The sequence below is a fragment of the Aspergillus vadensis genome (genome assembly GCF_003184925.1).
Source record: "Aspergillus vadensis CBS 113365 unplaced genomic scaffold BO88scaffold_32, whole genome shotgun sequence".
In the NCBI taxonomy this organism is placed as follows: domain Eukaryota; kingdom Fungi; phylum Ascomycota; class Eurotiomycetes; order Eurotiales; family Aspergillaceae; genus Aspergillus; species Aspergillus vadensis.
Genome location: NW_020292070.1, coordinates 324233 through 351404, shown reverse-complemented (window position 1 = coordinate 351404; position 27172 = coordinate 324233). Strand labels below are relative to the sequence as shown.

Genomic DNA, 27172 nt, shown 5'->3' with positions numbered 1-27172 from the left:
CGTAACTCTGGCCTACTAGCATCGACAGAGACGTGTATGGGGATTCGCTATTCCCCTTTCTTTTTAAAGCTGTAAAGGTCGATGGGGATGATGGCGACAAGGGGTTCGTTAGTATTCGGGGCAACAATACGGGAGGTATAATGGTTTGGATATTGTTTTGCAGTGGGCCCAGTATTCCATCTGGAATGCAGAGGGTGATGAGCCAATGAAGTTTAGGTTTGTTGAGGTGGAATGCAATAGTGATGATAGTTGATTCCTGGATGTTGGGGAGCATGGGGAGTTGTGACCTCATTTGAGAGCATTGTTAATAGCTGTGGTGTTCAATCCGGTGCATACTAAAAAGAGGCGGACTGGAGTGGAGGGAAGATTGATCTGTTCGCATATTGTCTTCTAAGAGAGGGTCCTGCTGAGGGAACTACGAACTCATGTAACTTTCTGAGAAAAGGTTACTGACTCTTTGAGTATTGCTGTTGTTAGCTTTGTCTCTTTCCAGTCCAGGCAAGGACATGCGGATGCGACAATACTGATAGCCATCGAATGATGCAGCATCGTAGTGATACTCCCAATATGATTTCTATGTACATCTCTACCACCAACCCCCTAAACATAAACAAAATTGTTCCGGCACAGCGGGCACGTGCTCTGGTTGCTGCTCTTGAACCACCGGAACAGACACACCGAGTGGAAGGTGTTCTTGCACGTGGCGCACCGCTTGTTCGGTGTCTGCATGTCCGTCGAAATGACCGAGTAGCAAATCGCGCACTCGCTCTGTCCCTTGAGAGCTCCCTGCACGTTCTTACGGAACGCCAGCAGTCCGTCCACCAAGTTGCCGTTGGCAAACATGATCACGCCTTGGATGGTCAGCAACCAGCTGCGCCACTTCTTCTCGTCCACAAGCACACGACTTCGACTCACAACCAATGCTGGCTGCAGTGGATAGGCCGGAGGGAGTGACAGAGACAATGCCACCGGTGGCGACTCTTCGTCCACCGGGATGCTGGCGATGATCTCCGCCGTCTTGGGCGATATCTTCACGTTCAGCGCCCGCTCTTCGTTCGGATCCTGGGTGGCTGTCCATTCAGTGACTCCCCGCAGCGAGTCTTCGATAACCAAAGGTGAGATCTAATGCAATGTTAGCCTGCTATAAGACAAGCCCAGCTATTCAGGCAGCTTACGAATTTCTCGGTCCAGGATTCCACTGGTCCCTTGATACGCTTCTTCGTATCGAGCCACCAGCTCTTTGTCATGTTGGCCAGATGCCTCAAGCACAAGAAATACAAGTGCACGAGAAGCCATTGGATCTCCTTCTCAGCGCTCTCGGACTGATCGAGCTCAAAGGAGCGGATGTCAAATTTCGATGCATCCACCATCTTTCCGCCTGATCTCTGGAGGAAGTCGAACATGAACTCCAAGAGTGGGCTGAGACTTTCGTTATCCTTGATACTAGTCACGTAGTTTTCTTGGACAGTGAGAGACTGTAATGGTCAGCGAACCCAGTCCTACAGCAAAATATCAATACATACCGCATTAATAAAGTGGTCGAAAACCACCTTCCAGCTTAGCAGGTACGACCGTAGTTCGGCCCACATCCTGTCATCGCCATAGGCGGCGTTGACCCCTTCCATAGTCGGTGCTTCGAGCAGCAGAGACATCAGCTCGTCAGGCAGTCCAACAGTCGTCTTCGACAGTGCTACATCAAATGACACTTGCTCTTGCACACTGGGGATGTACCGATGGAGGACGGTGTAAGCTGCGCGCTGCACCGCGGGGCTCTGCGCTGTGATGAGAGGGAAGAACTTGCTCGCGTCTTCCAGGTGATCCACCGGGATAACGTTGAGGAAGCGACACAACAGATCAACAGCCACATCTCGGGGTTGGTGGAAGGTGGTGGACGAATCTGCCCAGTCAGCATATACCTGATAACCGTGTATCCAACACTTACCGAATTTTTGGAGAGTTGATGCCAAGCTATTGAAAAGTGCATTCTTCCGATCAGACCACGCATCCTTCACATCATCGTTACTCTCCTCGTCACCTGCGATTGACTGAAGACGAGAGAAGAGTCTGAATGACGATAGCAGAGTAGGGATGGCTTCGTCGCTACCACCAGTCTCTTGCCATGTGGTAATAAGGATATCCATACATTCCTCCCAGTGGGAGCCGTAGATTTCCTGTAGGTTAGGAAGCATCACTGCCAGGACTTGGAAAATCTCGGCCTTGAGGCTCAGAGATGTGCCATCAGACTGAAGGCATTGAATGAGATGTTTGATTAAGAACACCAAACGCTGTGTGGGAATGGAGGCCGCAACCTCTTCTTCTCCAGATAACAGGAGATTCAGAAGAACCAACTTGCGAAGACCTAGTCTATATTAGCAGATTAGATTGACTGGGTAAAAAGGCCTCGACAAACCATCTTTGCTCTCTTCGGTGGGCTTCAACCCCGTGGAGTCCGCCACAAACTCATTACACAGTCGTGTACCGGCAGGGTTGGAGAGTATGGCACTTCGTAGCACGGCCACCCAAGAGGCCGACCGAACGGCGTTCGCCTTTCGCATCTCCCTGCAAAGTTGTGTGACCTCTTCAGATGACCGATTCTTGTTTGACGAATCCACAGCTTCCATGATTTTCACAAACGCCAGCCCAGTTTGATAGTCTAACGGAGAAAGGGAGTCCAGCTTCTCGATCTGGCTTGTCCAGAATGTAGAAAGCAAAGAACCGACTGACTGTCCTTTACCAGCATTCAGCTTTTGCGACTGAGCCCAGCCATTCACGGCTTTTCGGCCATCGCTGACTATTTCCATGTACTCCTCGCGCTGCTCGGGGTGTGTGATGCCGGTTATTCCATTGCAGTTTTGGACGCTCAAGTCATCATCAATGAGCTGCACTGCTAGGGGTACATTGTAAAACAGTGTCTCAAGCTCCTCGGTGTCCAAATGTTCAACAATATTGAATAAAGACAAGATCTTGATGGTGTAGAATGCCAACCGGAACGCCGACGAGCACTTGTTGGAGTCGCGCGGAATACGTGCGTAGCGTTCCCGGAATGCGTCTGACACATTGCGATCAACGAGATGCACGGTACCGGCGAGCGGGCTGGTGACGGCAGCCGATAGCCGCGGAGGGAGCTCGAGGAAAGGCCCAAGGGAATTCTCCCAAGATTGCCGAGACGGCAGGATGTCCTTCGCTACTCTTCCAATGTCCGTGGTAGGGACATTCTGTAGCAGCTCTTCTGCGATGCTCAACATGGACTCGATGCTGGTACCGTTAGCTTCTTTTCTCTCCTCTCGTTGGGTCGCGACTTACGAAAGTGACATTTCATTCACATTTTCGAACTGGTGCCGCAGAATCTCAAAGCTTGATTTGGCACTCGTCTCGCTGACGACAGACTCTTTCAGAGTCTTTGACAGCGACTCCGCGAGACTGGCTACTTCTTCATCCGACGACTCAGTGAGGAACAGCAGTTTACCAGACAACTTTGAGCCATGGCTTCCACTCTGGAAGTTTCGGACAGCATTGGGGACCGAGCTGGACATGCGAGAAAGTCCATGCAGCGTGTCAAATACCTTACTCTCTTCGGAGAGGGCATCCACAATAGACAGGAAAATCGAGTCCGTCAATTGCCCGTGAGAGGTATGGTTCTGTAGCACGGCAATAACAATGGACCAGTGAAGGTCGCTGCCCTTGCAGGCTTCGTCTAGGGCTCGCATAACCAAGGAAACCAGTCCACTCTTGTCGCCTAGCTCCTGGAAATCAAGAGTGGAAAGAAGCTTCTGAACAGCATGCACATTCGACGACTCAGGATCCGATTGTGCCACACGCTCGACCACCTTCTCAAAGCTAGGTCCAAATCCTTCCCACGATCGGCAAGACATGATAATGGATACCAATCTATCAGCAGATGGCGATGCCAGGAGCTCAGGCGCATCCTCTTGGACGAAGTTCAACAAAGACTGCGAGCCTTGCGCGATTTGCGGGACTTTGCGTACTATTTCCTCCACGACTGCAGCCGCTCCATAAGGCTTACCATTTCTGGAGCGTAACACCTCCAGGCAATTATCGAGTAACTTTAGGCCTGTATTCTTGAATACATCCAAAATGTTTGTCTCATGGGCAGTATCATGCAAACGCGAAATCAACAAGGCTTCCAAGGCCAACAAACGCTCAGCCTGTACACATACTGCGTCCTGTGAGGACTTGAAATCCTTAGACTGCTCTGGTGATGATAGCTTTACGGCCTCGAGGAGGTCATCAGCCAACTTCGTCCACAGCTGCTCGACCACCGCTTTGTAACCTTTCGCTGTCACTGCGACGAGACAATCCGTGCTTATAGATTCCGCTGACGAAGGGGGGAGTGTCCATTGAAGACAATCTTGCTCAGGCTTGACATATTGCAATACCAACGGAGCAAGTCTATCCTGCAAGAATCTCACCCTATCTTCTTCGGCAAGCTGATGCGCAAGCCACATCGAGGTGTCAATGTAGGCCTTCCAACCAACTGCACGATTTTGCCGAGGCTCGTCCCTAGAAGTGAGTCCTTCCTGGAACGACTCTGTCAATGCAACCGCACTAGACAGTCCAAGAGAATCGGATGCAGATTGCGAGTCAATCTTGGCCAGTGTTTCGAAAGGAATCGTCTGGAGTAATTGGCAAAGATTTGGCCAAAAGGAGCTTGTGCCGCTTTGTGAACCTTTCTGTATGTATTGAAGAAGTCTCTTGGAAGGAGATGACTTCCCAGAATAGTCCTCTGTCCATAGTTGCGGTCTTGCAGATGTCACCCGCAAAATCGTTTCGGAAAGCTCCGATGCGGAGCCAAGTTGGGGACTGTGCAAAGCCTTGCCAATCAGGGCAGCACTGATGAGCTTCCAATCAAGCTCCTCAGGCTCTTTAGACACAGCTGATCGAGTAAGGATGTAGAGCGATTTACGCACAAAAGGGTCGTCGTGATAAGAAAGCGCCCATAGAGACTTGCTGCATAAGAGAGTTTCGATGGTCGGAAGATCCTTCTGCAGATCTTCATGGGTCGAGTGTCCTGCATATGCTTTAGTTTAAAGATGTTAGGAACAATATGGCTTTCCGCTTACCTAGAACTCGATTGAATAACAAAAGCGCAGTGCCAGCTACACGCGCATACTTTGCTTCTGCATCGTCAGGCTTGACCGTTCGCTCATCGCTCAATGTCAGAGCAGTCTGCTGCAGGATGACATCATCCACAAATTCTAGGATAGCGCTCTGGTAGACCTTCCACACACCGCTTCTCTTCTCGTCAGTCGAGAAGACGCGGGTGAAAGACTCCAAGGCAGACTGATGGACAGGTCGATCATTATCATAGATCCCCGCCAGCCACGCGCCAATCACCTTGGGCAGGAAGCGAGCAATTCGCTTTCCCACCAGACTGGCAATCGACCCTTGAATAGAATGAGCGGTCTGCCTCACCCTGCGGGACAGATCTATGGAAGCGCGGGGATAGATTTTAATCTGCCGATGTTCCGAACCATGATCAACGTGCTATTCCGGGGCGCATAATGCGAAGATTGACCTACCCAAGCTTCCAGGAACCCGTCATCAAGCGTTCCGCTGCGACTCTCGACACTCGATACATGATCTCGCAGATCATCCAGTGCTCTCGTTCTGGTGACTTCATCTTTCTTGAGAAAGTTCTTGAACGCAATCGCTAATTGTGCCTCCGATATGCGGGAAAGATCCGGCGGTTCAGCCACATATGTAAGTGAAGATGGCTCTTTTCCTTGGCTAGAAAATGCGCCGGAGAATCCACCAAAGCCGCCGAAAGTGCCGGCAGCAGCTCGGCTGCTTGAAGCCTGAGATTTGAACTTCTTGCTCATAGTAGAGTGGGGGAAGCGGGATGTAAAGAAAATGACGGAATGCGCGTGTATAGCATGGAAGTAGAGCAGGTCACAACCATAGAAGAGAGGCTTAAGTGAACCTGGCCGAGTTTAACTTCTAGCTAACCGACCCAAGCTACTTGTTCAAGGGTCTTTCATCCCACAATTCCCCTGGGATCCTGCAAGATTCTTGCTTTGATATCGATAATTGATAATCGAAGCTCCCCGCCGTTAAAAGCGGCGTGATTACATTATCGGCGTCTCTATCGGGCAGTGCACGTGATCTGGTGTCATCGATTCCCGATTGGGCAAAAGTCGACGCGGTCTAGAAGATCCTCCGAAGGCGCCCAAAAGGCGATCCTCATCTTCTCTCGAGCATCACGCTCCTCTCTCACCATGAAATTCTTTATCGAGTATGTACTACCCTCTAGGTAGCTCTTAGCACAAGTCGAGAGCTGTCACAACTGACACTCCCCGTCTTCTAGTGATCTCCCCGTCCTTTTCCCGTATCCTCGTATCTATCCCGAACAATATGCCTACATGTGCGATCTTAAAAAGACCCTCGATGCCGGGGGTCATTGTGTCCTGGAGATGCCCTCCGGGACCGGAAAGACCGTATCCCTTCTCTCGCTGATTGTCGCCTACCAGCAACATTATCCGGAGCACCGAAAGCTCATCTACTGTTCTCGAACCATGTCCGAGATCGAGAAGGCCTTGGCCGAACTGAAGGCGCTGATGAAGTTCCGGGCTAAGGAACTTGGGCATACCGAAGATTTTCGTGCGCTGGGTCTGACAAGTCGAAAGAATCTGTGTCTGCATCCGTCTGTCAAGCGGGAAAAGAGTGGCGCGGTCGTCGATGCAAGGTGCCGGAGCTTAACTGCAGGCTTCGTCAAGGAGAAGAAAGAGCGCGGTGAGGACGTTGAACTTTGCGTATATCATGAGGTATGGAGCTTGCGATCTGGATCAGGGCCATTTTCTAACTTCTCTACAGAACCTCGATCTGCTCGAGCCGCACAATCTTGTTCCCCCCGGTGTCTTCACACTCGATGATCTACTCAGATACGGAGAAGAGCATAAACAATGTCCTTATTTTTCAGCTCGACGCATGGTATGGCACCCTTGGATGGTTGTAGCTACCGCAAGGATACTAATAAACTGACTAGATGCCCTTTTGCAACGTCATTATCTACTCTTACCACTACCTACTGGACCCCAAAATCGCCGAGAGGGTATCGCGAGAGCTTTCTAAGGATTGTATCGTGGTTTTCGACGAGGCTCACAACATCGACAACGTCTGTATCGAATCGCTAAGCATTGACATTACGGAGGACTCGTTACGGAAAGCGACGAGAGGCGCGAACAATTTGGAACGCAAGATCAATGAGATGAAGACTTCGGATGCGGAAAAGCTCCAGAACGAATACTCAAAACTCGTTGAAGGCCTACAAGCAGCTGAACAAGCTAGAGAGGAGGATCAATTCATCTCAAACCCTGTCCTTCCGGATGATCTGCTCAAGGAAGCCGTACCGGGAAATATACGACGAGCGGAGCACTTCGTATCCTTCCTTAAAAGATTTATCGAATACCTCAAAACCCGAATGAAAGTCATGCATACCATATCCGAAACGCCTCCTTCCTTCTTAACACACGTGAAGGATCTGACCTATATCGAGCGGAAGCCCCTTCGCTTCTGCGCTGAACGACTAACCTCGCTTGTGCGAACCTTGGAGCTTATCAACATAGAAGACTACCAACCGCTCCAGGAGGTAGCAACATTCGCGACCCTAGTCGCCACCTACGAAAAAGGATTCCTCCTGATCCTGGAGCCTTTCGAATCAGAAGCAGCAACCGTTCCCAATCCGGTATTGCATTTCACCTGCTTGGATGCTGCTATCGCCATCAAGCCGGTATTCGACCGATTCAGCTCCGTCATTATTACTTCAGGAACGCTATCCCCTCTTGAGATGTACCCCAAGATGCTTGGATTCAACGCTGTAATGCAGGAGTCCTACAGCATGACACTTGCGCGTCGATCCTTTTTACCCATGGTCGTAACCCGCGGATCCGATCAGGCGCAGATATCCTCATCCTTCCAAATCCGCAACGATCCCGGAGTCGTCCGAAACTATGGCAACCTCGTCTTGGAATTCTCCCGAATCACCCCCGACGGCGTCGTCGTCTTCTTCCCCTCTTACTTGTACATGGAATCCATCATCAGCATGTGGCAGGGCATGGGCATCCTCGACTCAATCTGGAACTATAAACTGATCCTCGTCGAAACGCCTGACGCGCAAGAATCCTCCCTCGCCCTAGAAACCTACCGAACAGCCTGTTGCAACGGTCGAGGCGCCCTCCTTCTCTGCGTCGCACGAGGCAAAGTCTCCGAAGGAATCGATTTCGACCACCACTACGGCCGCGCCGTCATTAACATCGGCGTTCCCTTCCAATACACCGAGTCCCGCATCCTGAAAGCGCGTCTCGAGTTCCTGCGCGAAAACTACCGCATCCGCGAGAATGACTTCCTCTCCTTCGACGCCATGCGTCACGCTGCTCAATGCTTGGGTCGCGTCTTACGCGGAAAGGACGACTACGGAGTCATGGTGCTCGCTGATCGTCGATTTCAGAAGAAGCGCAACCAGCTCCCCAAATGGATCAATCAGGCCATGCTGGAAAGCGAAACCAACCTCAGTACTGATATGGCGGCGGCTACCGCCAAGAACTTCCTACGGACGATGGCCCAGCCGTTCAAGGCTAGGGATCAAGAAGGAATCTCGACGTGGAGCTTGGCTGATATTGAAAGACACCGGGAGAAGCAGAAGTTAGAGGAGGAACGGGCTCAGCGAGAAGTACCACAAAATCTTGCTTTTGGCGGTGCCGCGGCTGCTCCCCACAATGGAGTGCGTAATGGTGCAGGTGATGCAGATGAGTTCGATGATGACATTGATAATGAAGATTTGATGATGCTGGATGCGCAGTGAAGCTGAACTTATTATTCGCTTTTTGGTGTCAATACATTCATTCGATCGGTTGCATTTGTTTCTGTTGTTTTTTTCTATTTCCATCCCCTCAGCAGTCCTTGCACAACCTGCATGCATGATACCACGGTTTCAAGTCTGGTGTTCAATTGGGTCATCACAATGTACTATATACAAGGCGTGCTTCGATCAACCAAAAATTATGAGATAATAATGTTACTTCCTTAGTATTCAAAATTCTTTTTATTGATTGCCTGTACTATTGAAATAAAGGTAGATAAGAGGATGCGATCTGCGTAAGAAAACTTCAACTTTTTTCTTATTCCCGCTGAAAGACAACTGCAGAGATCGTTGGACACGTCAGACAAGAACAGTAGGAAAGACAAGGAAAAGAAATAGAAATAGAAATACAGAAACTAATGATTTTGCACATATACAAAAAGATATGAAAACTGGTGGAAATGCAACACGCCCATTATATTTACGCCACAGGAGCAAGGACATCGAAGGCACCGGTACCGACGGTTCCGGTGCGACCAACGACGATTCTGGCACTAGGACTCTTGAGGTTATCAAAGTCTCTCTCAACGACAGCCTCCTTGAGGTATCCGACGGTGGTTTCGAAACTCATCTTGGCCAGAGGTGATGAGCCGTCCTTGACAAGACCGTTACGGTTGAAGGGGCGGAAGCCACCAGACTGGGTCATCACGTCACCGATCAAGTTCAGGTGACGGTTATCAACGGAGATACTGTGACCCTGGAAAACGTCGGACATTTCCTTGACGATCGAGGCACGGGCGGCTTCGACACCGTAGAGGTTGAGCATGTCGTGGATGGAGTTGGTGTAGAGGGAGTGAGGCTTGATGATGTCTTGGTAGTCGCGCATAGCAAGCAGGTTGACACCATCGGTGATGACGTGGGCAGGTTCACCCTTGATCGGGTCGGCTTCGACGAACGTACAGTTGCCAAGGCCAGGGATGGACTGGATGACTGCGCTGCGGCAAGCATCCTCCACCAGGGGCAGAAGCAGGAGCTTGGGGGTGTCGATGTCGTACTGCAACTGGATAGTGCAGGATCCTCCGTCGCGAGGGTTGAACTTGAACTGCGTGACTTCCTGGTACTGGTTCTTGATATCTTCTTCGCGCAGCTTGGTGTCCTTTGTCTCACCCTCCGACTCTTCATCGGAAGCATCGTCCATCTCGACATCCCGTTTTTCGCCGGCGTTACCCTCTTCCTCGTCGTCATCGTCTTCTTCAGCATCCTGCTGTCGGACCATGTCCACCTCCTCGTCCTCGGGGCCTTCGTAAGAGACCTGGTTGGACCGGTTCTGAGTGCCCCGAGCACGCTTGGCGTCGTCCTCGTCGTCTTCAACGTCGTCGTCAGCCGGCTCTGCGTCGGCATCGGCGCCGCGGGGTCCGTCCTGTACGGTGCCAACGGAAGCACCAATCTCAGGCTGAGCAGTGGAGTACTTCTTCAGGGTCTTCTCATCGACACGCTTCTTGAGTTCAGCCTTAGTGAGTTTGACAAGCTTAGGAATGAGCTTCTTCTGCAGTGTGTTCTGCACATCCTTCGTTGTGATGGCGTATTCGGCGGTGTACTCGTCAGCAGGGAAGAAAGTGATATCAATGTCGTAAACCTTAGCCTTGACACTGCCTGAGGAGACGCGCTCTCTGACTTGGACCTTGTCGACAACCTCCGCGATGCTGAGCTTGCTGATAGCCTTGGCAAATCTTTCGGAGTGCTCCTTAGACAGCTCGTCGTTCAAGATCAAGGTCATCGTAGGGGTCATGATATGGGCACTAGCGGTCATAACGATTTCACGCAGACGGGGAATACCCAGCGTCACGTTCTTCGCCGAGTGACCAGCCAAGTGGAAGGTGTTCAAGGTCATCTGGGTGGACGGTTCACCAATAGACTGACCGGCAACGATACCGATGGCCTCACCAGGCTCGACGACAGACTTCATGTACTTCATGTTCATGAGAGTGTTGAATGCCTTCTTGCTGATGATACCGTTCACGTCCTTCTTCTTGTCCTTAAGAAGCTTGTCCGGGTTGGCATCCTCGTACTGGAGATAGGATTGTCAGTCACAGTACTTCGTCTTGTTTTGGGCTTTCAGATAGTCTTACCTTCTTAAGAGCTTGCGAGAAATTCTCCGAGATACTTCCCAAGTTACCTCCGGGGTGGTAGAGAGAAAGGACAGGGTCCATGGCTTCGACCTTTCCTGTCTTGCGCACCTTCTTCATGGCATCCTTATGCCAATTCGCGACCTCCTCCTTCTCCAAGTTGTGGAAGTCGCTGGTCAGGTTGACCTGAGACATGATAGACACGTAGTTCGATGCCAGGAAATCGAAGTCCTTCAGGTGGACCTGTTTGGTGATATCCAGACCATCCTCACCATACAAGAACTGGACGATCGAGCCATCAGTGGCTTCACGAACAGAGCTGTCGTACTCTGCCTTCAAGCCTTCCATACCCTTGATCAAACAACGCTGCAAGTATCCGGATCTAGAGGTCTTGACAGCAGTATCAATCAAACCTTCACGACCAGCCATGGCGTGGAAGTAGTATTCCTGGGGCTTGATACCAGTCAAGAAACGACCACAGACATAACCACCAGCCATAGGATTCGTGTCAAATGCTCTGAAAGATGGCAGAGTCTTACCGCTAACCATGACGGGTACACGGCGACCTTCCAAAACCTGTTGACCCAGGTTGCAGGAAATCAGGTTGGCATTGACGCTCGAACCCTTAGCTCCGGAGATTGTCATAGACTGCATCTGGTTCCACGGGAAGGGCTTAACCAGACCCTTCGGAAGACAGGCTTTGGTGATTTCAGTCGAGAGCTTCGCCGTGCGAGCGTTCGAAACACTATCAAGGCCGCCCTGCTTCTCATCGTCTCGGAGAACCTCCTCCATACGTCGCCGCAGCTCGGCATCTTGGTCGGGCACAGTAGTCTGGTCGAGGGTGACATACTTCAGTGCAACCTCCCGACCAATGGCAGCAGCTTCGCTAATCTTTTCTTTACGAACGCGGTCGCCCTCCGGGGTCAGTCGAAGATCGTCGATACCGCAAGTAAAGGCACGCATGTTCAGGTATCTCGTCAGAAGACGACCGAGAATACTGATCAGACGCCCAGCAATGGTATGTCCATAGATTTCATGGATGGCATCGATCAAACCACCAGCTGTGGGACCAATCTGCTTCTTGTCGAGAATACCACAAAGCATCTCTCCATCCTTGAAAATAACTTCACCTTCCTCGTTACCCTCGCCCCAACGGTCTCCAGGGGTGGAAGACTTGCTCTTCAGGTTGAGACCAGCCCTGTCGTGAGGCATGATATTCTTGAGGATGGTCGAGATAATCTGCTTACCGGTCCAGAGACGCTTAGGCCGGATCACCGTTGGGCACACAGTCTGGATCCGATCAGTAATCGTGTGGGAGTTCTCGGGCCTCAAGCAGCTGTACAACAGCTGGTAGTATTCTTCCTCATCGAAGAAGCTGTCACGGCAAGTGAACCAGGTTCCCATGGAGATGTGATCCTGAATCAGACCTCTCAGAGGTTTTCCGGATGTTGCGACAAGGTATTGATGGTCTGCATCCGCAAGCATCATAGCCTCCGAACGAGCGAGCTCGTTCTGAGGGAAATGCATGTTCATCTCATCACCATCGAAATCTGCGTTGTAGGTATTGCAGTTGGCGTAGTGCATGCGAATAGTTCTTTCGTTGGGGAGAACACGAGCTTTGTGACCCATAATGGATGGCTTGTGGAGTGTAGGCTGACGGTTCATCAAGACGATATCACCGGTGGTAAGATGGCGGTAAACCTTCTTGTTACGCGATCCTTTCATGCGCCAATTTGACGGGGCGAGCAGCTGGTTTGCCAACGCCGTCCGCTCATCCAGACTCTTGAACCTGAGGTTGGTGACTTGGCCAAATTCGTTCTCAATAGCCGAAGCACCAGGGTATTTGTCAGGACCATTGATGACTGCCTGCTTCATCTCCCAGAAGTTATGGTTCGTCACCGGCTCGGGGTAGGTCAACTTCTTCGCGAACACCATAGGGACACCAATTTCGTTGGTCTCAATGTTAGGGTCGGGCGAGATAACACTTCGAGCAGCAAAATTGACACGCTTTCCCATCATGTTCTTCCGGAATAGACCCTCCTTCTTTTCGAGGTACTGCTTGATGCCCATCGGAGCGGCGGCGGCGGCGGGTCCGCTGAGGTTACCACGGTCACGGTCGATTAGCATGTTGACGGTATCCTGGAGGGTGACGATCGAGTGAAGGAGATCACGGTAGTCCCGCACGCGCGTAGTAGAGTCGGCGCCTGCGCTCTGTCTCTCCTTGCTGATCTGGTTGATGATGTCGCAGTTCTTCAAGATCGCTGTGAAGGACTGGTTCTGCTGGGCCTCCATGATCTGACCGGGCCCTTGCGGTGCCGCGGGACGGAACTTGTTGGGTGGCACCAGGATGTTCTTGATGAAGAACATATCTGCGCTAACCTGGGACTCCTTTTTCGGCAAAGGTCGGGAGTTATAAACCAGGCTCAAGATTTCCTGCTCTTTCTCGAAAAGCAGCGTCATCGCAGCGTGGACTTCGGGAGAGGGCATGAACTGCTGGGTCTCTCCAACGGCCTGTTTCCTGCTCTCGGCCTGGGCCACGATTGCGTTTCCACGTGCAACCTCTTCCTCTGCACCATGTGTTTCGGAAGTGGTGCTAACATTGTCAGACACTCCGTTAGCAAGCGCCGCCTTCTCCTTGGAGGTAAGCTTCTTGGCCTGCTGGAGGAGGACCAGAGAATTCGGTATTTGGAATCCAGCTTGCGTCATGATAAGTCTAGACTTCTCGGGCAAAGCCTTTCGGAAGATTTTCGAGGACCGATCTTTACGGTACGACGGGGAGAGTCTATGCGCCTGGATCAGTGACGAGGCCTTGCAAAAGTTTGCGCGTAGAGAATTCAGGAACGTACCCGCTGCAGCTGGCGCACTTCTTCACAGCACCAATGTCTTTGAAGAATTCTCTAACAAGTGCTCGTCTCTGCTCCGCAGCGAGCGGGTTCTTCGAGCCAGACATGAGACCCCGCAGCCTTCCATCTGCTTGCGCTTGGCGGATAGATTTCTTCACAAATGCATTTCTGCGGGCGATAATGTCATCGTCGTCCTCTTCCTCGCTGCTAGACCCTTCACCATCCTTGTTCGTCTTCTTCTTGTCGGACCCCTTGCCGCCAATCGTATCGATAACAGCTACCTCATCAACCAAGCCATAGTGCAGCAAGCGCAATTTGCAGCTGTAGGAACTGATGTTGGTTCGGCTCATCTGGAAACGGTGGCAGTAGACACACTGGCCCTTGAGCAAGCGGTACAGCTGGTCGAAATGCGTGACATTGTACACATGGACTGGGAGTTCGATGTGTCCGGGGTGGCCAGTACAAGACCATGAGGTTTGGCGGCATGTCGTGCAACTGGAGACTGTTAGCTACGATTCGCATACGCATGGTACGCGATCACAAGGAATACGAAAGCAAAGAAAGGGAAACCGTACACATGGTCACCCCATGCACCCATAGCCGGATCATAGAGACCACCGGGAACGGGGTTGTTGAAAGAATCCAATGTCGGAGTATTATGGATTCGCTTTACCGAGATGGCCTTGATGTCTTGATCATTGTAGACACCAAACTCAATCCCCGCAATGGAGGAGGCCACAGGCCGAGCGAAAGTAGTCATGATTGCCCTGGCAGCCGCTTGAGCGACAAACGACGCTGGCGGTGCAAATTCTGGGACTCGTGGGGGGTTAAAGGCCTGGGAAGCAGAAAAGGCGGGTTCGTCGGTCTCGACGATGCGAAAAGTTTCACCCAACTTTTTTTCTGCCGTGCGACACCGCCGGTGGACCCACGTTGGCACCTGCAGCGCCCCGTGATTTGAGATCCTTTCCTTGTCTCGATTGTTGACGTCTTTTCGCGACCGGCCCCAGATCTTGCTTATTGAGCTGCCTTTCTTCGACCATCTCACTTCGATCCCATCGCTAGTCTTCCGGTCGCTCTGCTGATCCCCGTGGGTGAGTGGAGCATCTATTTGTCTCTCCGATCATGGCGGACATATCAGGCAACATGCTGAAGCGGCCTCACCCCGAGGACCAAGACAACAACACTCAGAAAAGACCTCGTTCCAATCATGGATCCCCAATGCCTGCCCAAGGCGCACCTGCCGCGGGCAAGGTTGATATTGAGAAAATGGTGGCCGAAGCTAGAGCAAAAGCAGAAGCGGTGCGTGCCAGACTTCAAGCGGCAAAGGGTATATCGCCATCGCCTACACCGGCTGCATCAAGTGCCAGCCCTACGCCTCCTGCCGCCAGTCCAGCCATGTCGAGATTGGAGCAAATGAAAGCTAGAGTGGCAGCAGCGACCAGTCGCGCCAACGCTGCTCCTCCGCAACGACCCGCCCCTACGCCGACGCCTCAACCTCCTCCATTCGAAGATGAAGACGATGGCTCGTCGCGAGCTCGAGGTGGTCTGGATGTTGGTCTCCACCCCGCTTTGCTCTCCGATACACTCGAGTTCCGGGGTGCGAAAGGACGTCAGACTTCCCAAAACAAGAGCCGACGTACAGAATCGCCAGCTACCGCGGGGAGGCCAGATCGAGCCGGACTTGATCTATCGGGGCCGTCTATAGAGGAAATCAAGAATAACCCATACTTTGATCCGAACCTTGGTCCGAAAGCAACAGTAGCGAAGCCCCGACAAACGCGACAGCTCATTTTCAACCAGAAGGGCAAATACATACAGCAGGCCGCCGCTCTCCGTCGGCAGGCTCAGTTGGAGGCTATGAAGAAGCGGATTGCGGAAAGAGCACGGCAGGCGGGTATTGATGAAGACTTGGATGTTGAAAAGGCTTTTCTGGTGCCAGCCCCTCCCGCAATCGAATGGTGGGACGAAGGTCTGGTGAACGGCGAAGACTATTCTGGCATCGAAAATGAACAAAACCTCAAAATCGACACACCTGACTCGATTATCACGCAATACGTACAACACCCAGTTCTTCTCGACCCTCCGCAGGAAAAGCTACTACCAGCACAGAAGCCTATGTATCTCACGCCAAAGGAACAGGCTAAGATCCGTCGCCAGCGCCGCATGGCAGATCTGAAGGAACAACAGGCAAAGATCCGACTAGGTCTCGAGCCAGCACCTCCACCAAAGGTCAAGAAATCGAACCTGATGCGAGTCTTGGGTGAACAGGCCGTCAAGGATCCCACGGCTGTGGAGGCACGCGTGAACCGGGAAATCGCAGAACGTCGTGAGAAGCACGAGACTGCGAACGCGGAGCGCAAACTCACCAAAGAAGAACGCCGAGAGAAGCTTGCCCGGCAACAGGAGGCCGACGCGGAGAAGGGTATTCAAATGACCGTTTATCGAATCGACAGCCTCGCCAACGGGCGGAACCGCTTCAAAATCAGCAAGAATGCAGAACAGAACGCTCTCACAGGAGTATGCGTCATGCACCCTCGCTTCAACCTCGTGATTGTCGAGGGAGGCTCCCACTCTATCAACAACTACAGAAAGCTTATGATGAACCGGATTGACTGGACCGAGAACGCTGGCCCGAACGCGGTGCGCGAGGGCAACCGCGAGGCCCAAGCGGCCTGGCTAGCAGCTGAAGACGAGCAAACCGGGGAACTGAAAGACCTCAGTCACAATACCTGCGAACTTGTCTGGGAAGGTCAGGTCAAAGCCCGCGCGTTCCGGAAATGGCTGGGTGCGCGAGTGTGTGAAACGGATTCCCAAGCTAAGGATGTCTTGGCCCGCGCGAAGCTGGAGAATTTCTGGGTATTGGCGAAGAGTGCCAAACAGAACGAGTCGTGAGCTCGATCACACATGACATGGCATGGCATAGCATTATCACGCTTTCTAATTACAATTTACTCTTCTGTATCATAAACCAACCCAGAAAGACTTCCCACACATTATATCCAGAGACATTAGTATCGTATGTCAGTACATTGTACGCCATACATCCGACCATGATAATATTGGAAGTTCTAAAGAAGCGTGAAGCAATAGTGCAGAACTAGATGAAACTTTTTGATTACCCATCCGGAACCGAATTAAAAAACGATGCCCAGTTAGTAGCTCCAAAAATGCAACCGAACCCGGATAACTAAACAAAAGGAAAGAGAATACTAATAGCCACGATCCATTTCCAAAAGGGAACGCATATAGCAATATATAGATCAATCAATCATATCATCACAAATCACGAACGAGGAGGCCCCTGGTTCTGGTTCTGGTTGTTACTTAATTGCCGCAGAAGATCCAATTGTGCTTTCACTTGATCGAAATTCATCGTCGGTTGTTGGGGTTGTTGTTGTCCCGGTATTTGTTGTTGCTGCTGCTGTTGTTGCTGTTGCTGAAGGGCAGCCAGGAACAAGGGGTTGATGTGTACGTTACCAGGAAGCTGCTGGTACGGGTTCGGTTGTTGATAGGCCTGTTGGAAGGGCATCTGGAAATTGAATGGTGCTGTTGGCATGGCACCTTGTCCGTACGCCTGGGGTTGTTGCGGCTGGAAGGCTCCGAAGGGAGGGAACTGCTGAGGGAGAGCGTACGCGCCTTGCGGGTTTGTGGGGTACGCTGCTTGAGGGTAGGCGTGGGGTTGAGGTTGAGGTTGAGACTGATGAGAGGCCTGCGCTTGGGGCTGGTAGTATGACTGTTGACGATCTTGATGGTGAGGAGCCGACTCGTGGGAGGGACGGCCACCGCGGCCACCACCTCCGCGACCTCCACGATCATATCCTCGGCCACGGCCACGGCCACCACCGCGGATGCCGGAGTTATTCCTGCTGGGGCCGGAGTGGCCGTCGGCTTCAACGGGAGCTTCCTGTTGGCGCATCATTTCGTGCAGGTTCTTCGGCCGGGCTAGCGGAGTGTAGCCGTCGTCAACGGGGTTGTCGTCGTAGTTCAGTTCGCTTTGGCCGAGCTTGGAGGGTCCTGGGGGATTTCTTCTGCCTCTTGCTGGACCGTTTTCGTTCCGAGAGTCCTTCTTTTCCTGGCGCTTCTGCTTGAGCTTGCGCTTGTACTCTGCTTCAGCTTCGTCGTCGGAGAATTCGACTTCGTCCTCGGCGATCTCTTCGTCGTGGAAGTTGGAGGCATCGCTTCCCTTCAGGCCCTTGAGGGGTTGAGTGAAGACGAAGGTGGAGTGTTCCTCGACATAGTAGACATGTGTGCCCTTGGACAGGCCACGCTCGGTGATGGCGGCCGCGGTCGGGTACCGAACGGCATACAGAGGGTTCTCGACCCTTCCGAGAGTCTCGGAGACCACACCGGCGACACTGCGGTTCTCCAGACAGAGTAGCGAGCCGGCTTCGAGCACTTGGTATTCGCCGCTGGTGTTGGCAGTAATGAGGAGCGTGTTCTCGACAATCGCCTCCACCTGACCCAGATGCACAATTTTCATCTCGGGCGTGATGGTAACATCAGGGATGGGAGGTGCTTCTTCGGGCATTTCGTTCGCTGTTCTCAGATGACCGCCAGTTTTGCCTTTTCCATCGCCTTCGTCGTCAGAGCCAAGTTCGGCCTGCATCAATATCCGTGCTTGTTCTTCGGGGCTCAGGATGGGGTAGTCTTCGTCGTCGTCGCTGTCATCGGAAGAGTCTGTGGAGGAGTCGTCGGATGAGGATTCGTAGGGAGAGGAATCGATTTCCCACTCGGGGTGCTCGTCGTCTTCTTCTTCTTCCTGGGCAGCTTCAGCGCCATTGGTGGCAGGTGCCTCCGCTGGTTGTTGGGTCTCCTGCTTCTCATTGGCATCCACATCCATAGCATCGGTAGCGGGCTCCGCCTTAGTTTCCTCCATCTTCTCGGGCTCAGCCTGTACGGGAGCAGACTGGTTGGTAGAGACAGCATCCCTCTGCTCGCTGGCCGCATTTGTGGTCGTCTGTGGTTGCTGCAGATCTTTGACGTTGTCATTGACCAGGTTCAAACCCGGAATGGGGGGATGGATTTGTGAAGCGGCATCCGGCTCACTGGTCGGATTCTGGACGCCATCAACCTGGTCCTTGACAGCGCTACTGTCCGCAGGTGTCCCGACAGCCAAGGGAGTATTGTAAAAGTCGCTTCCATCGTCCGCTGGCGTCAAGGCAATGGGTGGCGTATCGATGGTGCAGGGTCTCTTGACAGGAGGACCCTCATTGGGGACTTCTGAAGAGCCCAGAGGCTGAGCAGGGGGCTGTTTATCACTCATATTGAAATCTCCAAGAACCACAAAGGATAGTCACCCCAAAAACAAGCGAAAAAGGTGGAATGAAGAGTGATGAAACTGCGACGGGAACTTTTTTTCGTTCTGGAGAAGCGGGTTGCCGTGGTGCCGCTTATCGATAAGCGGCGCTGCTCGCTTCTTCCGCCTCGCGGGACTCATTCCGGGCTCTCTTTCCGACCGCGTTAATTCGACGGCGTCAAGCACAAGTACGACAAAAGGAGGATTCATCATCTGTGAATCATTCCTAGAAGAAGCTAGAATGGCACCTGCTCGGAGGACAGGCGAGGCCCCTTCTGGACTGCAGGGGCCAGCGCCTACTCCGCGCACCAAACAACGGTATGAGTATTCCTCCAGCTGGCATCTTCCATCCGCAACTGCTAACAAGTCGTGCTATTCTAAAGGCCGCCGCCGCCGCCATTTTACCTACCATTGAACATCGCACTCTACCTTTGCATCATCACCAATGTGATTTCAGCCCTCTACGCGCCGATACAGGATTGTGACGAAGTCTTTAACTTCTGGGAACCAACACATTATCTCAACCATGGATATGGGCTTCAGACGTGGGAATACTCCCCGGTGTACTCGATCCGAAGCTGGCTGTATGTCTCTACTCATGCTCTGGTGGGCAAAATCGGATCGTTTGCTCTCAGCAGCAAGTCTGCAGAGTTCTATGCGATCAGATGCTTCCTTGCGCCGGTGTGCGCTGCTTGCGAGACCCGTCTCTACTCCGCCATCTGTCGCACCTTGAGCCCCCGCATCGGCCTTCTCTTCCTCCTGGTCGTCGCATTCACCCCGGGCATGTTCCATGCGTCAACCGCCTTCCTACCATCTAGCTTCACCATGTATATGTCGATGCTGGGTCTGACGGCGTTCTTGGATTGGCGAGGTGGTCAGAAAACGGCGCAGGGAATCATGTGGTTCGGGCTCGGGGCGATTGTCGGCTGGCCGTTTGCTGGGGCTCTCGTGCTTCCTCTTCTACTGGAGGAGGTGGTCATCGGTTTGTTGTCGTCAAACATGCGAGGGATGGTCCTAAGCGTTCTGGATGGCGCGATGAGGTGTCTGCTAATCCTGGTATGACTTCCTGGGTGGCCTCCCCATCTTGCGTTTTGGCTAACTCTTCCAGGCTCTTGAAATTGCTGTAGACTACGCTTTCCTGCGTAAACTTGTCATTGTACCCTGGAACATCGTTGCGTACAACGTTTTTGGCGGAGAGGGCAGAGGTCCCGAGATCTTCGGGGTTGAGCCTTGGACCTTCTATATCCGGAACTTGCTGCTCAACTTTAACATCTGGTTTGCATTCGCTATGGCCGCTGCGCCGCTGCTTGCCCTTCAGGCGCTCTTCCGCCCCAAGGCGACTAGTGTGCAGACCTTGCTCAGAACCGTGACGCTTATCACCCCGTTCTACATGTGGTTCGCCATTTTCACTGCTCAGCCGCATAAGGAAGAGCGGTTCATGTTCCCGGCATATCCATTCCTCGCGCTCAATGCGTCCATCGCCTTCCACTTGATTCTGTCGTTCGTTGGCTCCAGTAACCCCAATGTGTCAGCTGGGAGTATGTTACCGAAGATCAAGCTGGCAGTGATCATGTCAATAATCCTCATGGCCCTCAATTCTGGCCTCCTGCGGATTGTCGGGATCATGAGCGCCTACAATGCTCCGCTGAAGGTATTCGAACCGTTGGCACAGCCTGGAGTCGCCCAACCAGGCGATACGGTGTGTTTTGGCAAGGAGTGGTACCGGTTTCCCTCGTCCTTCTTCCTCCCCAGCGACCTGCGGGCCAAATTTGTTCGCAGCGAATTCCGAGGACTGCTTCCGGGTGAGTTTCCCGAGGCTGCGGACTTCTCTGCGCTCTTTGAAGGGACGTCGCGGATTCCTACGGGCATGAACGATCGCAATGAAGAAGATCTCGGAAAATACGTAAGTTCTCGGTTTTTCCTTCCTCTCTCTCTCGCATGCTTATCTTCTGCTTAGACCGACCTCTCGCAATGTTCCTTCCTGGTAGACTCGGAGTTCCCGAGCCGAAAGGCCACCGAGCTGGAGCCGGATTACATTCACGAGGACACGCAGTGGGAGCAGCTAGCGTGCCATAGCTTCCTGGACGCATCCCAGACGGGTCTTCTGGGGCGGCTGATCTGGACTCCGGATTTGCCAATCACCCCAGAGCCTCTTCGGCGGAAATGGGGCGAGTACTGTCTGCTGCGGAGACGCGGCGACGTCACAACAAACGCTGCATAGGTTGGCTATGGAAACGTGGGGTTCAAGCTACTGTACATAGATATCTCCCCCGGTTACCCTTGTTCGTATGGTGGATGCGCGCCTGCAGAGGAGAAGAAGTCATGCTGCAGCCGACGCTCGAAGGAGCTTGGCTGGCGGTGTGGTGGCCTTGCCGGATTGGGGAAAGATATCCTCGGATGATAAGAATGTTTGCAGGTAATGCAGCGTCAATCAATCCCGCTGGCTGTTATCTCAAACCCACAGCTTCTGGCTGGAGTTCATTCTCGCATCGCATTAACCCTTCCGGCAACCCACCCAGCGCCCTTCTGCATTGGTGCGCTTGCACCTTGCGCATCATCTGCATAGCTGGTTCCATCCTCTCTCTTAACTTCGTCGTATATATCATATATCATATCCCCCGGCATCCCGGGACTATCTCCGCCATGGTGGCAGCACAGACCTGCTTCCGACCACCGTGAACCATTTTCAGTCATCATGTTTCCTGAATCGCTCCATTTTGGCCAATCTCCCATCTACGATATCGCCCTGATCAGTGCGGTAACCAGTATCGGCGTATGGCTTATCACCCGAGCGTTCCACTGGTGGACGACAACATCCAAGCCAGTTGTGCCCCGATCATCCACCCCAGATCTCGAGAAGAAGTCGGTCGCAGTTACCAGGAAACCGGGAGGTGAACTACTTCCAGCAACCCCCAAAGACAGGTCTATGTAACTGATGCCAGTAATGTAGAATGGATCCCATCGGACTTTAAACGGCCGCCAGCATCACCGTATCCCGACTGGGATGTACACACGACCAAGCCCATTCCCTATCGACCATTTCGATATGGACCGTAAGTGATCCACCAAGTGCACATCTACAGCCAGCAATTAATCCGACCATCCACACAGCAAGTACTTCGTCACGATGGGCCTGCGCAGCATGAAATGGGATGAATGGATTGGTGAGATCCATCTCCTATCCCACTCCCCTCCACCTCCACATACTAACCCTACGCCATCAATCTCACTAGAACTCGACAACCACTACCTCAAATATCACGCCGACAAGGCCCGTCGCATCGCCGAACGCGGCGACAAATGCTGCAAAACCGCCCCGGAAGCATGGGACGCAGCCATCGAGCTCCTCGAAGAGCTAACCTCCTACCTCCCCGAACGCTACCCAACCATGTTCCAAAAGACCCCAACAGGCCTAACCAACCTCATCACGCACGAAACCTTCAACATAACCCAACGCCCCCTCCCCGAAGACCCCATGACCATCGCCGCGCGCCTCATCCAAGACGACCTCGCCATCATGATCGAACGACCCGACGGCGAATACTACCTCCTAGCGGGTGCCGTCCTCCTCGCCGGCTTCTGGCGCCTCTCCGACAAATACGGCATGCGACTCTCCGAAATCCACACCTCGGGCTCCGTCCCGCAATACACCGAGAAACTCGAAAAGGGAATGATGAATTTCTTCCGCCGCTTGAAACCCGAAGACCCTGTTCTCCGGAACAATTACTTCATCCAAGTCGATGACAGCTTACCCTGGTCGCATAGTATCGGGTCCGAGGACGCGGAGGAGGTATCGTGGAGCACGGCGCAGAAGAACAAGGCCATTGAGAATCACTGGTTCCGGTCTGAGAGGCAGAGTCTACGACGGTTGCCGAGGTCGGGAGGCGTGGTGTTTACGATTAGGACGTATTTTGAACCCATTACGGGCATTGCGGAGGAGGAGTATGTTCCGGGCAGGTTGGCTTCTGCGGTGAGGAGTTGGGGTGATGATGTCGCGGTTTATAAGGGAAGGGAGAGGTATGGGGATGTGTTGTTGGAGTTTTTGGATAGGAAGCATCGGGAACAGCTGGATAGGGGGTTGAGGGTTGAGTTGGAGGATGAGGTGAGGAAGTATCCTCTTTGAATTAGGGTGCTGTCGGTCTTTTTGGTTCTTGTCGATATCCTTGATATACTATCCATGAGCATATAACATTCATCCAATCTTCATTAGCATCGTCTCTAAGACTGTTTATATAAAGTAGTATATCACAGCACCAACACCATCCCTCTTTTCTATTCCCTCCTATCCATAACGCCAACCAACCAACACCCCTTAAAATCACACACACATATAGTAGTAGTATATACTAATCAAACACCAACCTCCACACCCCCCTCAACCTTACTCTTCCTCCCCATCCTCCTATTCGCAAACAACCACTCCCTCTCCTTCCTCCACTCACAGTCATCCTTGAAATCACAAATCCGACACTTCCACGCCTCCATAACCTCCACGCCGCGCGGATCCCTCTCTCCGCGCCACCAATGCATCTGATCCGCCACATACGACGACATGGACGTCGGATCGAATAGGAACGACCTACTCCCGAGCACCCGGGGCGGTTGGAGATCCGCACTCGGCTTCGAGGAGATATATCGCGCTGTGAGCAGCGGAGAGAGAATGGTGGGGTAGGGGTCTAGACTGCGGGGTTGAAATTCGGAGGGGATGGAGGGGGATGCTGTTGGTGGAGAGGGGAGGAAGGTGAGCCGGAGGTGGGATTTCATGAGGGTCCAGAGGGTGGTGAGGGTGTTGTGGGTGGAGAGGATGGTGGTGGAGTCTTGGCCGGAGGATTGGGAGGAAGAGTGTGATTCGGGTTGAGGTTGGGAAGAGTGGAGGTGGCGCTGGGGATGCTCGATGGCGTCTTGTGGGGTGGGGATATAGTCGGGGTCGAATTCCTGGGAGGACATGGCGTCAAAGAATTGGTCGTTCAGACCGCCGACTTCGTTGATGAAGGCGTCAGTGAAGGGGCGGTTGGGGTCCAGGTTGTATCGCGAGGCGAGGAGGTCGATGGTTACGTCGTCGCTGAGAACGAGGCGGTTGAGCATGTGGTAGTAGAGTTGGAGCTGGAGGAGAGTTGGTCGGAATGAGGAGCTCTTGACGGTTGGGACGGAGCCGCTGCCGCGTGTTTTGACATCGGTGAGGTAGATCCGGGGCTGGTGTGGGAAATTATCGGTTTCCTGGCTGCTGTTGGCCATGTTCATGTCCATGTCCATATCCAAACCATCTGCCTTCGCGGGTGTATCATCCTGCCCATACACCTCCGACAGAAGCCTCCCACCCCCAGTCGGAGAGAGCAAGTAATCCGACAACGACATCTGATACTCAGGCAGGATAGCCCTTGACGCCTCGACATCAGCATAATACGTCGCAGCGGTGGCCTCCAGCTCGGGGTCAGGACAATCATAAGAAAGCTGATCAATCACGCCCGTAACCAGCTCGCCATCCACTAATCCCCAGACCTCCAACTCCCGAGTGATCCCAAACTCCCGCAGCATGCGCAGACCCTGGATGATATTCCAAATCCGCAAAGCCAGCGCATCCTCCTTAGTAGTGATATCCACCGGAACCGTCGTGTAGATTTCATCCTCAAGCGTCTTATGGATTTTACTTCCCAACTTCATCGCCGCTGTCCTCGGCTTGCGCCCAAACTTGGTCAGCGTATACCAATACTGTAGCTCACACCACGCCGGCGAGATCAGATCCGTGACTGAAAAGGCTTTCATCGGAGGTCGTCGGAATCGTTCCACAGGTGACCTTGTATCCACCTCAGCATTGTCATTATTGCTGTCGCTACTGCTGTTGTTGTTGTTATTCTCCCTCTCTATCCGTTCCTGATGACGAGCTGCCTCGCGTTCGCGATCTCTTTCGCGCCCTTCTGTCGAATTCGGATGCTCAACTAAACGCTTCGAGGGAAGTTTCACCGTCAGCCACTCTGTCCCATCTCTTCACCACGACCAATACAATAAACATAAAAAAGAGATAAGGGAAACTACTAACCAGACGCGGCACGACCGTAGTAGCCTGGAATCGCCGCTGATCTTGCGCCAGCGCTGCCGCCACCCGGCCGATTCGTCCAATTCCGCTGCGGCCATGTAGGCTTCTCGCGCCCCAGGACCTTAGGTACCCTGCTGCCTGAGGGATCCGCATACTGGTCTTCGATGTCTTGAACGACAGGTGCGATCTGAGATGAAGGTGGATCTGCGTTTGCTTCTTCTGCTGGGGGGGTCGCGTGGCGATCCGGGGCAATCTTGGCGAGCAGGTCGGTCAGCAGCGCGTCTTCTTCCGGGGAGAAGTCGGAGCCGTAATCTGTGGTGTTGCTGCTGCTGCTGTCGTCGCTGTCATTGAAGGCGCCGGGGATTACAAGAGATGCTGCTGGTGGAGGGCAGGACATGCCTGCAATGCGAGGGAGGGAATCATGCCGCGTGTGGTGGAAGATGATGGCTTCGAGAAGGAAGAGTCGCGACGAGATCCAAAGTTCGGGTCTGGGCGCTCGGATCCTCTCACGTCATATGATTATGATGATCAGGTCATGTTTTATTTTAATATTATGTATTCTTTCTTCTCTTATTATCGTTGTCATGTCTCAATTTTTTTGGAATATGGTTTCTCTGCTAATGATCTCTATTCAAATCTATCTATGTACTGCTCACTCTTCTAAACAAGTTGCCGGCTAATCCATAACCGAAAGAGTCTATATCTATATCCAAACCAATTCCGCCAATACATCGCAGGGATATCAAAAAGTTGAATCAAATCACACAAAGGAAAATCAAGAATGAATGGCAATTATGCCTTCATAGCCACCGCACCAACACCAGCTCCAGCAGCCACCTCCACCGACGCCGTCCTCTCTGCCTCGACCTTGCGCGCCGCCTTCTGATTCAACCAACTCAAATACGTCTGCCACCCAACAGCAATGACACCGGAAAAGATACTCCGGAACTGAGGCCCCACATACATGAAGCTGAACGCCGTAACGGCCGGCCACAGCTTCACGCTATTCGAAATACTCGTCGGCAAAGCGACCTTGAGCCGTTCGAAGGTCTCCTCCAACGACTTGCCCGTCATCAACGACTGCAGACCGAAGAAATAGGTATTGAACACGGGAGTAAACACCGCCTGCTGCACGCAGACCTTGGTCAGGATGGAGAGGAACTTGGACGAGTAGTTGAAGTTGTGGTGCAGGAACATGAACCTAATTCCGCCCATGAATTAGCCATCACATCTAATACATATCTCACCATACACTGCAACACTCACCATTTATACGTCGGAATCGCACTTCCCACTCCCACCGTCAGATGCCGCACCGTCCGCCACGGATCATACCCTCCTCCAACTCCTCCTCCACTGTTACTCCCTGCTTCTTCCTTCTGATCACCCGTCTGCTCCTCCCGGGATGAACCATTATCCGGCGGAAACAACAACTGCGCACCCAGATCACCACACAGATACACCACAATCGTACTGATCACTTGCGTCCGGTAGGGTCGTCTCTCCTGCACGCGCGCATACGCTCGCGCCACTCGTCCAACGGGGCCAGCCTGGATTCTCTGGATAAATGCTAGCGATGCGGATACCGATCCGGGGGCGGGGGCGGGGGCGGTGGTCGATGCGACCGGGCCAGGCACTGTGGGAGCCGGCTGTGGGTTGGTCGCTGGAGCATGGGGTTTCTCAGGGACGGAGTTATGATGAGGTTCTGTGTTGCGGGGGGTCGAGGAAACGTTTCTTCGTGGTGGTTGGCGCCGGAGGGACCGAAGTGGTTGTATTCGGCGGATGAGGACGTGGCTGTTCATTTTGGCGGGTGTTGATGTCGCTAGGGAGGAGATAATAATGTATATAGAGTGCTGCGATATGGGCGAATATGTTTAGAAGGGAGGGAGTGTTTGGGAGAAGTTGGGATTGCGAAGAAAAGGCGAGTTGTGGATTGTCCTGCTGACAGACTTCCCCCAGGGAGAATAAGTTAATGACTCGACGGGCGCAAGGCGATAAGTAAATAGTCAGACCGGAAGCAGAGCAGCCACGTTTTTGCCGCGTTAGCCACCAGCCAGC

General features: G+C 52.8%; 9 protein-coding genes across 9 annotated transcripts; 4 read left to right on the top strand and 5 right to left on the bottom strand.

The window, feature by feature from the left end:
- Window positions 1–466: 466 nt before the first annotated feature.
- On the bottom strand, window positions 467–6028 carry BO88DRAFT_397908 (ubiquitin-protein ligase RKR1). The gene is made up of 8 exons (XM_025705300.1): window positions 5541–6028; window positions 5082–5475; window positions 3304–5029; window positions 2411–3255; window positions 1943–2359; window positions 1524–1897; window positions 1176–1475; window positions 467–1122 (listed from the first exon to the last, which is right to left on the bottom strand). Exons 1-8 carry the CDS (start codon window positions 5838–5840, stop codon window positions 601–603), a joined length of 4878 nt encoding a protein of 1625 aa, XP_025558042.1. The 5' UTR covers window positions 5841–6028; the 3' UTR covers window positions 467–600.
- Window positions 6029–6195: 167 nt separating this feature from the next.
- On the top strand, window positions 6196–9027 carry BO88DRAFT_438937 (TFIIH/NER complex ATP-dependent 5'-3' DNA helicase subunit RAD3). The gene is made up of 4 exons (XM_025709691.1): window positions 6196–6253; window positions 6326–6782; window positions 6832–6948; window positions 7004–9027. The coding sequence occupies exons 1-4, from the start codon at window positions 6237–6239 to the stop codon at window positions 8816–8818; spliced, it is 2406 nt and encodes an 801-aa protein (XP_025558041.1). The 5' UTR covers window positions 6196–6236; the 3' UTR covers window positions 8819–9027.
- An 11-nt stretch (window positions 9028–9038) lies between these two features.
- On the bottom strand, window positions 9039–14622 carry BO88DRAFT_408673 (DNA-directed RNA polymerase I core subunit RPA190). The gene is made up of 4 exons (XM_025707766.1): window positions 14360–14622; window positions 13788–14279; window positions 10945–13723; window positions 9039–10883 (listed from the first exon to the last, which is right to left on the bottom strand). Exons 1-4 carry the CDS (start codon window positions 14542–14544, stop codon window positions 9297–9299), a joined length of 5043 nt encoding a protein of 1680 aa, XP_025558040.1. The 5' UTR covers window positions 14545–14622; the 3' UTR covers window positions 9039–9296.
- A 146-nt stretch (window positions 14623–14768) lies between these two features.
- Window positions 14769–16883, top strand: BO88DRAFT_408672 (U4/U6-U5 snRNP complex subunit PRP3). Its single transcript, XM_025707765.1, has one exon. It carries the CDS (start codon window positions 14907–14909, stop codon window positions 16674–16676), a length of 1770 nt encoding a protein of 589 aa, XP_025558039.1. The 5' UTR covers window positions 14769–14906; the 3' UTR covers window positions 16677–16883.
- BO88DRAFT_408671 (RNA-binding snoRNP assembly protein NAF1) lies at window positions 16714–19123 on the bottom strand. Its single transcript, XM_025707764.1, has one exon. The coding sequence runs from the start codon at window positions 19045–19047 to the stop codon at window positions 17068–17070; it is 1980 nt and encodes a 659-aa protein (XP_025558038.1). The 5' UTR covers window positions 19048–19123; the 3' UTR covers window positions 16714–17067.
- Window positions 19124–19266: 143 nt separating this feature from the next.
- BO88DRAFT_185714 (dolichyl-P-Man:Man(6)GlcNAc(2)-PP-dolichol alpha-1,2-mannosyltransferase) lies at window positions 19267–21538 on the top strand. Its single transcript, XM_025701787.1, has 4 exons — window positions 19267–19398; window positions 19464–20136; window positions 20189–20983; window positions 21038–21538. Exons 1-4 carry the CDS (start codon window positions 19322–19324, stop codon window positions 21299–21301), a joined length of 1809 nt encoding a protein of 602 aa, XP_025558037.1. The 5' UTR covers window positions 19267–19321; the 3' UTR covers window positions 21302–21538.
- Window positions 21539–23317, top strand: BO88DRAFT_185685 (heme-dependent oxidative N-demethylase family protein). Its single transcript, XM_025701786.1, has 4 exons — window positions 21539–21971; window positions 22031–22133; window positions 22192–22244; window positions 22314–23317. The coding sequence occupies exons 1-4, from the start codon at window positions 21776–21778 to the stop codon at window positions 23201–23203; spliced, it is 1242 nt and encodes a 413-aa protein (XP_025558036.1). The 5' UTR covers window positions 21539–21775; the 3' UTR covers window positions 23204–23317.
- On the bottom strand, window positions 23253–25555 carry BO88DRAFT_408669 (exonuclease V). Its single transcript, XM_025707763.1, has 2 exons — window positions 25118–25555; window positions 23253–25023 (listed from the first exon to the last, which is right to left on the bottom strand). Exons 1-2 carry the CDS (start codon window positions 25265–25267, stop codon window positions 23431–23433), a joined length of 1743 nt encoding a protein of 580 aa, XP_025558035.1. The 5' UTR covers window positions 25268–25555; the 3' UTR covers window positions 23253–23430.
- A 417-nt stretch (window positions 25556–25972) lies between these two features.
- BO88DRAFT_310225 (integral membrane protein, Mpv17/PMP22 family) lies at window positions 25973–26880 on the bottom strand (the record flags this gene model as incomplete). The annotated part of the gene is made up of 2 exons (XM_025702448.1): window positions 25973–26315; window positions 26381–26880. Coding segments are annotated over 2 exons (843 nt in total), but the record flags the coding sequence as incomplete, so codon positions are not given.
- Window positions 26881–27172: the final 292 nt, after the last annotated feature.

Excerpts from the sequence above, each read along its gene's own strand:
- BO88DRAFT_397908 (XM_025705300.1), bottom strand. The coding sequence starts at position 5,840 with ATGAGCAAGAAGTTCAAATCTCAGGCTTCAAGCAGCCGAGCTGCTGCC. Across the intron at positions 1,476-1,523 it reads TCGACCACTTTATTAATGCG|TCTCTCACTGTCCAAGAAAA; the intron begins GTATGTATTGAT and ends TGACCATTACAG. Across the intron at positions 1,123-1,175 it reads AATCCTGGACCGAGAAATTC|ATCTCACCTTTGGTTATCGA; the intron begins GTAAGCTGCCTG and ends ACATTGCATTAG.
- BO88DRAFT_438937 (XM_025709691.1), top strand. Across the intron at positions 6,783-6,831 it reads AACTTTGCGTATATCATGAG|AACCTCGATCTGCTCGAGCC; the intron begins GTATGGAGCTTG and ends ACTTCTCTACAG. Across the intron at positions 6,949-7,003 it reads ATTTTTCAGCTCGACGCATG|ATGCCCTTTTGCAACGTCAT; the intron begins GTATGGCACCCT and ends TAAACTGACTAG.
- BO88DRAFT_408673 (XM_025707766.1), bottom strand. The coding sequence starts at position 14,544 with ATGACTACTTTCGCTCGGCCTGTGGCCTCCTCCATTGCGGGGATTGAG. Across the intron at positions 14,280-14,359 it reads GGTGCATGGGGTGACCATGT|TTGCACGACATGCCGCCAAA; the intron begins GTACGGTTTCCC and ends AACAGTCTCCAG. Across the intron at positions 13,724-13,787 it reads AAGTGCGCCAGCTGCAGCGG|ACTCTCCCCGTCGTACCGTA; the intron begins GTACGTTCCTGA and ends CCAGGCGCATAG.
- BO88DRAFT_408672 (XM_025707765.1), top strand. The coding sequence starts at position 14,907 with ATGGCGGACATATCAGGCAACATGCTGAAGCGGCCTCACCCCGAGGAC.
- BO88DRAFT_408671 (XM_025707764.1), bottom strand. The coding sequence starts at position 19,047 with ATGAGTGATAAACAGCCCCCTGCTCAGCCTCTGGGCTCTTCAGAAGTC.
- BO88DRAFT_185714 (XM_025701787.1), top strand. The coding sequence starts at position 19,322 with ATGGCACCTGCTCGGAGGACAGGCGAGGCCCCTTCTGGACTGCAGGGG. Across the intron at positions 19,399-19,463 it reads ACTCCGCGCACCAAACAACG|GCCGCCGCCGCCGCCATTTT; the intron begins GTATGAGTATTC and ends GCTATTCTAAAG. Across the intron at positions 20,137-20,188 it reads TGAGGTGTCTGCTAATCCTG|GCTCTTGAAATTGCTGTAGA; the intron begins GTATGACTTCCT and ends TAACTCTTCCAG.
- BO88DRAFT_185685 (XM_025701786.1), top strand. The coding sequence starts at position 21,776 with ATGTTTCCTGAATCGCTCCATTTTGGCCAATCTCCCATCTACGATATC. Across the intron at positions 22,134-22,191 it reads CGACCATTTCGATATGGACC|CAAGTACTTCGTCACGATGG; the intron begins GTAAGTGATCCA and ends CCATCCACACAG. Across the intron at positions 22,245-22,313 it reads GAAATGGGATGAATGGATTG|AACTCGACAACCACTACCTC; the intron begins GTGAGATCCATC and ends CAATCTCACTAG.
- BO88DRAFT_408669 (XM_025707763.1), bottom strand. The coding sequence starts at position 25,267 with ATGCGGATCCCTCAGGCAGCAGGGTACCTAAGGTCCTGGGGCGCGAGA. Across the intron at positions 25,024-25,117 it reads CTACGGTCGTGCCGCGTCTG|CGTTTAGTTGAGCATCCGAA; the intron begins GTTAGTAGTTTC and ends CTTCCCTCGAAG.